This window comes from Vipera berus (assembly GCF_964194415.1).
Source record: "Vipera berus genome assembly, chromosome: 1".
Classification (NCBI taxonomy): Eukaryota; Metazoa; Chordata; class Lepidosauria; order Squamata; family Viperidae; genus Vipera; species Vipera berus.
Window position 1 is genome coordinate 317,691,018 of NC_138202.1, and position 11,031 is coordinate 317,702,048.

Genomic DNA, 11,031 nt, shown 5'->3' on the forward strand with positions numbered 1-11,031 from the left:
CTCAGATTAGGACTTGGCAAGATTAACACACCAATGCGCCCGAGCTTCCCTCGCCTTCCTCCTCCTCCTCCTCCTCCTCCTCCTCCTCCTCCTCCTCCTCCTCAGCCGCCGCCGCCCCTCCCTCTGCTTCCCGACTCCCCTCCTCCTCGCCTTTGGGCGCAGCGGTAAGAGCCCTTTTTCTTACGTAGTCCCCGATGATTGGCAAGGCTGACAGTGATTGGCAGGGCGCTGCTATGGCGACGCCAAACGACACCCGCCAGGCCAATAGAAAAGCGAAACAAAATGCTTCGGCGCTGCACTCACGGTGGATTTAGGAGAGATATTATGAGGCTGTTGTCATTAGGGCGATCGCGGCCGAATCACTGAATCTGTTTTCGCCGCGGCGGCGGCGGCAGCCGCTCTGGCTCTGGAGGTGTGTGCGTGTGCGTGTGTAGTGCGTGTGCCTCTGGGTGTCTAAGCGAGCAAGCCGGCGCGCAGATGCCCGCCTGTACGTGGGTGAGGGTGTGTGAGTGCGAGTGTCCTGCGTGCGTGTGAAAGGTGGTGGGTGGGAGTGAGTGTGTGCGCGCGGGGGGAGTGTGTGTATACGTGTGTGTGCATGTCTGGGTTCGGATGAGGGTCTCTATGCGGGTGTGGATGCGCGTGGGGTGCGTGAGCCCCCTTTCCCTCCCCTCTTTCTCCTCTTTTTCATTCCCGTCGTCTGCCTCTTGCCTTCCTTTCTTTTCGCCTTGATCCCGACTCCTTCCTCTCGTCCTCCTCTCCTTCCTTCCTTCCTTCCCCCTCTGCCTCGCCCGGTCTCTCTCTTTCGAGCCCCTCCCCCGTCCGCCAGGCTGGGTCCCATGGTGTTCCGATCCCCTTTAGAGCTTTATCCCACCCATTTCTTTCTGCCAAACTTCCCCAGCGACCCGCACCACCACCACCGCTCGCTTCTTCTGGCCACTGGTGGCAGCAGCAGCAGCAGCGCCGGAGCTGGAGGCGGCGGCGGTGGCAACGGCGGCGCCGCCACCGGGTGCAGCGCCGGAGCGGCCGGTGGCGGCGGCGCGGGAGGAGGAGGAGGCGCCTCGCGGGGAGCCCCGGAAGAGCCGTCCATGTTCCAGCTGCCCACGCTCAACTTCTCCCCGGAGCAAGTGGCCAGTGTCTGCGAGACGCTGGAGGAGACGGGGGACATCGAGAGGCTGGGCCGGTTCTTGTGGTCCTTGCCGGTAGCGCCCGGAGCATGTGAAGCCATCAACAAGCACGAGTCCATCCTGCGGGCCCGAGCGGTGGTGGCCTTCCACACGGGCAACTTCCGAGACCTTTACCACATCCTGGAGAACCACAAGTTTACCAAGGAGTCGCACGGCAAGCTGCAGGCCATGTGGCTGGAGGCGCACTACCAGGAAGCCGAGAAGCTGCGCGGACGCCCCTTGGGGCCGGTCGACAAGTACCGCGTCCGCAAGAAGTTTCCCCTGCCGCGAACCATCTGGGACGGCGAGCAGAAGACCCACTGCTTCAAGGAACGGACTCGCAGCCTCCTGCGGGAATGGTACCTCCAGGACCCCTACCCCAACCCCAGCAAGAAAAGGGAACTGGCCCAGGCCACCGGCCTGACGCCCACGCAGGTCGGCAACTGGTTCAAGAACCGGCGGCAGAGAGACCGGGCGGCGGCCGCCAAGAACAGGTCAGTAGGGCGGCCCCAGCTCTCTGGGGGAGGAGGGAGAACGCGCACCCCTTGGCACCCCTGCCCTCTTGTTTCGGGCCGCCGATGGTCCCCCGGGAAAGCCTCCCTTCGGAGGCGACGGCCCTTAAGAAAGCGGCCAGCTCCCGGGAGGTCGCAGAAGAGAGCCCGACGTTCCCCGACCTCTCGGGGGGAGAAGGTTGCCTTTTCAAGTCCGAAACCGGCGCGGTGCAACCATGCTTTTCTGGGCATCTGGGTCGGGAGAGCTTGTTTCGCCTCTTTCTTGGCTGGCGATCCAAGGCCAGGTTCAGTTTAGGCCCGAAAGGGTTCCGTCTCGGAGCCGATTCCAAAGTTCGTGGGGGTCTTCCTTGAGCCTGCTCCCCCCCCCTCCGCTTTCAATTCCAATCCTCTTTCTCCCCGAAAAATAGACACACAACCCCCCCCCCCAAAAAAATCTTCTGGATGTGTGTGTGTGTGTGTGTGTGAATGCGCGCGTGTCTTCTTGCCTACCGGCGGGTGCGTAATTCTCGCCGCCAGCTTTAACTAGGGCGCAGAGTCCTCTAAAGCCGAGGCTGGGAGGGAAGCCTCCTTCTCCCCGGGTCGCTTGGCCCGATACAAAGGAACGGGCCGTTCTTTTCATTTCATTTGGATTGTCCTTGCCAGTGTTTGAGGCGCGTTTCTCTCTTTTGTCGCGGGTTGGCAAACGGCCATTGCGAGAAACAGCTCAACAACAACTACCTCCAAAGGCCTCGAGCTGCCGTCAGCAGGAAAGCGTCTGCCTTGATTGATCTGGGTCGGGCCCTGGAAGGCTAGGACTTTTCGCTTTTTCTCCTGACCGGCCAGCTTTCCGCGCGGCGGTGGGGCTCTCAGAGCGAGGTCTCCGGATCCCCTGCCGCTTACTTCTGAGTAGACGGAGGAAGATTCCCCCTTCCCGGAGAGAGAGCTTCTGAGAGAGAGAGAAAAAAGGGCTCTTCTTTTGTCCTCATTAATGCCGTTAAAAAACGAGAACGAGAGAGAGCAGAGAGGAGAAGATAAGGATGCATTATTATTATTATTATTATTATTATTATTATTATTATTATTATTATTATTATTATTAATAATAATAATAATAATAATAATAATAATAATAATAATAATAATAATAATAATAATAATAATAATAATAATAATAATAATAATAATAATAATAATAATAATATAAAAAAGGAAAGCATCTAAAATAGTTTCCAAAGTTGTTTTTCTTCCCACATACAGGCAGGTTCTTTGGGGTTCAGATAGCTTGACTGAAGCGTTTTTATGAGTGTGTAAATAAATATATAGGGCGGTATTGCAGGCAACTGGATGCTAGAACTTTATTAGACTACTATATGATTCGAGTTTCTCTGCTTGGTTATTGATTCAGAACGCTTCTATAGTTTTAACATGGCATCCAAAAAGGTAGCAGCTGCATGAAATAATGTAGGGAGATAAAACCCTTCTTCTTCTTTTTTTTTAACCAAGTTGATTTTTCTAATTCCGTGTTGTTTATATTGTTAAACTTTGTTCCAAATGCTGGGGCAGGGAAATAAAGCAAGTGAAATATTGCCGTAAAACTATTTTTCAGTTGTATCTGTGAGAGAAGGCATATAATCCCACACCAGCAAAGCATGAGAGTTGTAAATGTTTGGACTGAATGGTCGAGATTAATGTAAAAGGCATGTAACGTGGAAGAGAAAAATAAGTCATTGAATAATCACAATAATCACAATAAGGAAAGCGGCAGTAGTAATAAACGCAGTAGTATAAATATAGTGGAAATGACAAGGCGATCTATTTTTAAAAAGCAGTTCACTGCCGGGTGAGAAAAGAATTAAAAATATCCTCAGATCCTTCTTAAAAGGGATTTGAAGGTTCTACACGGACGTTTTTATTTTCATTATTTGATCCCCTTTGCTAAATTAGATACAATCTCGCTCTCGCTCTCGCTCTCTCTCGGGAGGGATGCGATGCGATTCATACCCCCCCTATCCCACCCACCCCCACCCCATCCCAAATCTTCAGTGGCTCAAGGCAGTTTGCATTGAGCCGAGGGTGTGGGGTCGCGTTGAGAGTCTTCTGCCAGGTGCCCGATAGTTTTGGTGGGTCGGAATCCCCCCCACCGCCCCCTCTTCAGCGCCGGCTTTGGTCAGCAGCGGCAGCCGAGCTTCCTTTGTCTGGCTGTGCGGTGCGGTGCGGGGCTACCAAACGGGGCTGGAGCAATTCAACCGTCCTCTCAGCCGCTCAGAAAAATAGACTCGGAGGAACGGCGGGCTTTTCTTCTCTCCGGGATGTGCAGAGACTGAAGGTGCCCAGCACTTCGCAGATGTTCGTTCCCCTCCCCCACAGCCAGGCCCGTCACTTTGTTTTGCTGTTTGTTTACATTGCGCCCATTACAGGGTTTTTTTTTCCTTCTGGGTGGCGTTCCGGGGAAGCCCCGGGTGGGGTGGGGAGGAGGAGGAGGGAGCTTCTCCCTCGCTGCCGACCACCCATCCTTTGTGAGTCGCCCGTTGTGGTTCGAAACTGGGTTTGTCCCGCTGGCGGAAGGGTGCGTGCGAGGAGCAGGAACTTAAGGGGAGTGAGGTTCTAAGAAGGCCCGGGATCTTCCCCCTTCTGCCCGCCTGAAAGCGAGCGAGAGGAGACGCCATCTCCAAATAAAGCAGCCCGCGGGAGTGACGGGCAGAGGGCTGTGCGCGGGTGCGTGTCAGTTAGGTGCCAATGCAAATTCCCTGTCCCCGCGTGAGTGCGTGTGCTCCCACTTTGCTTGCTCGCCCAGAGAGGCGAACCTGAAGCCAGCGGCGAGGGATCTTTGCTGGCGTTTTCTCTCTCCCCCGATCTGATCCGTTTGGAGGGAGAGGGGAGGCAGGGCCGGGGGTGGGGGGCGGGCAGGGGCGACCCCGGCTCGAAACCGAAGGTGGCAAGGCCGGCAGACGGCTGCTCCGGTTTTTGAGAACTAAGGACGCAGCGGAGAGGGAGGAAGTCTGGCCGGGAAAGGAAGGGGGGGCGGAGGAGAGAGGCTGAGCAGACGCGAGGGGTCAGGCTAAGCTGGGGCGAAAGAAAACGGCGGTGGGGTCGAGCTGGGGAGAAGGCTCGGACCGGCCTCGGATCCCAGCTCCTCTGCCTTGAGAATCCCACTGGCTCCGAGCGCGCTGCGCATTTGCGCGGCCCGAGAGCCAGCCTGAAGGGCGCCACCTCTCCTCTGCCTCTTTCTGTGTGGCTCTGCTTCTGAGCGAAGGTTTGTCCTGTTGGTTTGTCTCCCCGCCTCCTGTAGGCTCCAGCACCAGGCGATCGGACAGAGCGGCATGCGGTCCTTGTCAGAACCTGGCTGCCCGACTCACAGTTCGGCGGAGTCTCCGTCCACGGCGGCCAGCCCCACTACCAGCGTCTCCAGTTTGACAGAAAGAGCCGAGACGGGGACATCCATCCTCTCGGTAACCTCCAGCGACTCAGAATGTGATGTATGATAATGGAAAGGAACAAAAGCTAAGAAAATAATAATAATAATAATTAAAACAAAAACTAGCAGAAGGCAAAGTGAACCCCCATCCCATCCCGAGCAAGCGCGAGCAGACTCCCTCGACGAACTGTCCCAGCTCCCCGAGGAAAAAAAAAAGCCACCTCAGAACAACCCTAGAAAGAGAACCGAAAAAAGAGAAGCAGACACTTAACCGAATTTAAAAATAAATAGAACCAAACCTTACTTAACAAATAAAAAGAAATAAAACACACAATCCACTCAGTAAAGGAACAAAACAAAATTAACGTTGTGAATTTCTGATGCTGCAGCTGGGAAATAATAATTGTGATAATACTGTGCGATTATGAATATTATTACTGGAAAAGGGAAAAGAAAGAAAAAGAAAGAAAGAAAGAAAGAAAGAAAGAAAGAAAGAAAGAAAGAAAGAAAGAAAGAAAGAAAGAAAGAAAGAAAGAAAGAAAGAAAGATGAATGACATTTGTATTCTTTGTAGGACAAAAAGCACATTTGAGCGCTTTTCTTTTTAATTTTTATAAATTTTATTTTAATGTTTGCGCTTTCCCATGGACTGCATTACACCCATTTTGCATGATAATGATTCAGTTCACATCTGGGGAAAATATAATATTCTCTATACTAAATGAACACAATAATAATAAAGACTAGGGTGCGGGGTGGGGGGGTGGGGAGGAAAACACCTATCAAAGTTGTACAAAAAGAAAGAAAAGCTTTTTACAAAAAATTAAAGGAACTCTTTGAAGAGGGAAATAACTAATGTTTATCACTTTTTGTTGGGTTTTAATCAGCTGATCTTTTTTTCCAAATACAAGTGACGGTTTAAAGTACATGCAATTGGTTTGCCCCGCTCCTCTTCCTCTCTCCTCCTCTGTTGTTGTTATTTTTATTGTTTTTTTAAAAAAATTGTTATTCTTTTGTTCAACAGACAATCATTTTCTTCCTAAGCACCTTTTTTTCTACACTTCTGTCACTGCCTGTGTGGGTACTGGTTATAAATGTGGAAAAAGAATAGTTATGACTGTAACAGATTTTTATTTTTATTTCAAAATTTTATATGAATTATGTATATCTTAATGATGAGGTCATTTTCCCCAGTTTGTAATATATGTGTAGAAAATACTTGTATATGATACTTGCTCTTCTCTTCTTGTGTCCCTGTCTTGCCCTCGCCCTTCCCCTCCCTTCTCTTTCCTTCTTAAAAAAAAAAGACAGAAAAGAAACATTTTCCCTGACTTGGGTTTCTTGCACAAACGTAGCTGTCAAGAGGTGACAGACTAGGTTTTCAAAAGGGACCTCAGTGATAGAAGAAACGAGGCTTCTGGCTCCACTGTAGTTTTCTTATGCAAAAGCATTTTGAGTATTTAAATAGCAGCTGTTGAGGTCTCTTCTTAAATTCACGTAGGATGCTTATGCCACTGTTTCCTTTACTGCGTGTCTATCTCTATGTACAAACTTTCTTAAAAAAAAATCAAATACAGTATTCCATTTTTTTTCTTATCTATTTAGTGATGTTGGTGTGTTTTCTGTATTGCTGGTAATTGTTTCCTGCTCTTATTTCTCCTCCTCCCACAGAGAAACTGGGCTTCATGCTAAAAAGGTATATCCCTGCCAGCTTGTTTCAGTAAAGAGGTGCCTAATGAGCGATAGGGCTTCTGGCTCCCGAAGCCACTTGAACAGCATCATTTGGGGCTCAGCCCACAAGGCCCCTTGCCGCATAACCCTACATGGGTCTACTAAAAAGTAAGAGAAATAAAGTCCATTGGCCGAGATGAGGCTGACTCGCAGGAGAAGCAGAAAAGGTTGCAGCCCTAATTGCCCAAAGGCTTGCTCTAAGGCTTGCCCTTTCAGCTCTGTAGGATTCCTACTGGTGGCAATCTTAGGAGGTGGTTGGAAAAAGTTTCCGTTCACTCAGAGTCAGTTTGCTGGAACTAAACCTCCACTGAACTCCATTAACTGATCAGAGCGCATTCAGGATCCAGCTTGAAAATCCCCCAGTATAATGACTAGTGAGCCTTTGGCACATATGGGCATGCTTTTAAAACATATTTTGGGGCACGGGAGTTGGGGCGACAGTTACGTTCAGCTAGGTATGGCCAAATGAGGGAGAGGTGGATCTGGGAGGTCTCAAAACCTTGTTCTGTGCTCCTAGGCGAATGGCGGACCTCAAACTCCTTGCCGAGTGCTCCTGGCTAAAGAAGACTACGGTTTTCCTCCAGACACAAGTTTACCCCTTCAAATTGCTAGAAGGAGATAGAGGGGCCTAGTTTAAAGCAGCAAGAGGGATAAGGAAGCGTGTTCGGGCACCTTAATACCTACTATCGAGGATGATCACAAGGTCTTTTGCCAGGTACAGTCCTTGGACAAAGAGACTCTCCTGATGCATCCGCCTTGTGATTGGTCTTAGCTGGCTTTTCCTTCAAAGAAGGTTGGAAAGTCCCTCAAGTGGTACCCGAGTTTACCTGGCCTGCCTTGGGGGAAAGGGGGGGGGGGGTGATGGCTGCTAAGCCAACCTCTGTGGCAGGTGCTCTAAATGAATGTTCTTGTCAGGAAGAGGCACCTACTTCTTCTGCCCATTATGCCTAGATTGGTGCCGCTCAGCACATTGACGACAGGAAGGGCCCTATTACTGCCCTTCAAAGGCATGGCAACACGTTGAGGGGTCTGGATCCCTCTTTAGACCGCATCCTGCCCTTTTGAGCCCTGAAAGTGGACAGGGCTGTATCCTCAGGAATAGCCTCTCCCTCAGTCCCCCAGCTGGGATATTGGGAGCTGGAATCCCACTGATGGCCCTAACTTAAGGACGGATCATGTAGACAGCTGCTTTTCCATAAGATTCCACTTCTGTCCTGTTTTCCCATTCCTTCCTTCCTTCCTTCCTTCCTTCCTTCCTTCCTTCCTTCCTTCCTTCCTTCCTTCCTTCCTTCCTTCCTTCCTTCCTCCTCCAATCCTTGGTCCAAATTATGCGTTTCGGTGGCGTTGTGCTTTCCTTAGGTGAATTCCAAATAAGAGTCTAAGATGGGTGGGCTTTTTTGTTTTGTTTTTCTCGGTCTGCAACTTTAAAAGCAAACACGACAGCGATACAAGCCTCCCAAAGCAAACTAAGGGAGTCCTTCATTAATCAGTTTACGGCTCCTCCCCCCAGTGCTCAGGAGCTGCTTAATGCGCTGAAAAGGCCCATTCTTTGCCCGGACGAAGAAGGGTCCTGCGTCACCTTCGGCGCATTCAAAAGTTTTCGGCTTGGCCCGGGGCTGGTTAGTCAAGCGTGAATTAAGAAGAGGTGAATTCTAAACGTGTTTTTACTTGAAAATACAATTTTGAAACGTTGATTGGGATTAAGGAACTAACGTGCCTGGAATGTTTCTTGACCATTTCGAAACGCGTTTGGGATTTCCGAAATATCTCCCTCTTGTCGTCTGATGTGAGGCAGGTGTGTGTGTGTGTGTGTGTGTGTTAGGAAGAGATGTTTGATTTGGGAGGCCTGGTGTTTTTAACCAGAGGAATTGGAGTAGCGCAATATTTTAAGAGGGAACGTTGCTGCTAGTTCGGACAAAACCCTAGTTTGCTTGAGAATCAGTCCCATTGGATTTACGTCTAGCAAAACCGGGTGGCTGTGGTCTGTTTGGGGGCTGAACGACCGGCTGAAGCCCCACCGATTTCAGGAGAAACCACCAAGGCGCGCCAGGTCCCCCTCTTCCTTGAAGCGCCAGGTGGGAGTTTGAAGCTTTTGGCTTGATCTGAATCGTTCCCACTGCCCCCTCCCCCCCTTTTTTTCTTTTTTTTTTCTTTTTAAAAAATAACGGCTCGCCACCGAGAAAACAGGGTCAGAGGAGAGAGAAAGAGAAACCCACTGACTTTGTCTGCCTCCTGAGCCAGTTGAGAGATTGTGCTTCCGGACTTAGGGCGTAGAGAAAAGCTGGAGGTTTCAAAAGTAAGAGGAAAATGCGGGAGAGTTGAGATGGCTTAATTGGAACGGCGGAGCCACGGCAGCAAAGAGACTACATAGGCAGGAAAGGACTTGCTCTCTCGAGCTTTTAAAGGCCTTAAAAAGATCAGCCCGACCACACTGACAGAAATAAAAGCCGGCCTTTCCCCACAGAGCTCCCTAGAAATACCCCCACCCCGCTTGAGTTAGAAATAATAGCAAATATTTGTAGCTTGGATGGTGGTGGTGGTGGTTTGTATTCCGAGCAAGTTCGGAGAACAAACCACCACCAACATACCCTCCCTGAGTTCTGCGTCGCTGTAAAATAGGTTTAGGCCGGTTCCTGCGAGAACCTGATCTGCTTAATCTAAAGCCCTTTCCTTCTCTCGGATTTGCCTGGAATTGCGTGCTTTGCAACCGGGTTCAAACTCTGGGATGCAACTTCCTGATACTGAATCTCTCTAGATTCTAGAAGAAAGAGGAATCTGCTCTTGTGCTCAGGAGGGTCGCTCGGCCCCTCTCCAAGCGATCGGCTTGTAACATTGGCGGGAGGCGAGAGTAAAGGAGAGCGGCCATTTGGCCTCTCGGCGAGCCTCTTCCCCACTTTAACAGAGAAAAAGCGCTGCACGCAATCCGGAGAAAAATGCAGACATGTTTGACCGAATTCTAGACTGTGGTGAAGAGGATTTATTCCCAAGTAATACTGTGCGGGAGACACCAAAAAGCCAACTCAAGTGTATAGGGACTGCTTTCAATTGACTTTTAACAACCCAGTTCACAAGCAGCCCGAAGTGGGGCCTTAACAATATTCACTTCGAGGTCACTAAGTCGGCTGTTAGCCTCTCACCTGCCTCGAAATGGAGAAATAAAGGAATATCTGACCCATCGTGCCATATTCTCTTGCTCTATGTCGAAAAGAGCGAGAAGGGCTAGACCAGAAGCGGCAGAAATCGGCTAGACCTTTTCCAAATCGGTGTGAAACGTGCTGGCCTGATTCATACAAATTTTAGGCATTTGTTTGGGGTCAACTCCTCCCCAGGTAGAAGAAGCTCCCTTGACCTCCCATGTAGCCACAAAGAGCAGGTGAAAATGGAGGGTTTTTTTAGCAGGACTAGAGATTGCACGTGGCCCGATTGGTCTCACAAGGTTTATCATAAAACGCTCCTTGTTCATTTTATGAAGTTCCCCCTGATTTCTTGGTAGTGGACTGCAGAACAGAAAGCGAAGTGTTTTTTTTTAATTCTGTGTATGCGTGTGTATTATTTTTTTTTTGCAAATTAAGCAATTTGGAATTATTCTGAGTCATATAAGTGCTTCTCTGATCCCAAGGATGGCAGGAAAAGCCTCCAAATCACATTTTCTTCCATTGCTTCCGAAGAAGATCTGCTGTCCGACATGAACCGTGTGTATTCAGGAACAAATCTGGTTAATTCAAGGGAGGCTTCCTTTTAGTTATAAACGGCAGGGCTAGCGATATTTCTGGCCACTAATGTCACCGTTAAAGTTGGCAGAAGTGAGATCAATGCATGTTATTTAAGAATTTTATTTTCCTCAGAACTGACTCCCTGTATGGTGAAATGGAAGTGGGTAGAGGCGTTAGGATGGCGGCTAGACTTTGAGAACAAAATCACCCAAATGTTTGAGTTGGATGCTCCAGATCCCAGGCTCAGTGATAGCCAAGGTCCAAGGACTTTTAACCCCAGATCTGAGCTGAGCACCGTGAGATAAATTCTTCTTGGTTGTATGTCACTTGGAACTCTTAAAAATAACCAGGCAGAATGTAGATGATGAGACTAGGATTCCTAGTTGTTGCCTTTTGACTTATGTGAGGGGCACTTGGTTCTGTAATGTTTGTGCTTTGGAATCCTGAGGTCGTGTGAACTCCCCATCCCACCCCACCCGGGCTTGCAGAAACACCCCCCTCCCAATCTTTTTACATGGA

The 11,031-nt window shown here is 49.6% G+C and overlaps 1 protein-coding gene across 2 annotated transcripts; it reads left to right on the forward strand.

The window, feature by feature from the left end:
- Positions 1–309: 309 nt before the first annotated feature.
- Positions 310–5,290, forward strand: SIX3 (SIX homeobox 3). 2 transcript variants are annotated; one of them, XM_081315330.1, is made up of 3 exons: positions 310–981; positions 1,021–1,657; positions 4,944–5,290. In XM_081315330.1, the coding sequence occupies exons 1-3, from the start codon at positions 837–839 to the stop codon at positions 5,134–5,136; spliced, it is 975 nt and encodes a 324-aa protein (XP_081171456.1). In that variant the 5' UTR covers positions 310–836; the 3' UTR covers positions 5,137–5,290. The 2 variants fall into 2 exon arrangements, with proteins under 2 accessions (XP_081171456.1, XP_081171455.1); XM_081315329.1 differs by having other exon boundaries at positions 310–1,657.
- Positions 5,291–11,031: the final 5,741 nt, after the last annotated feature.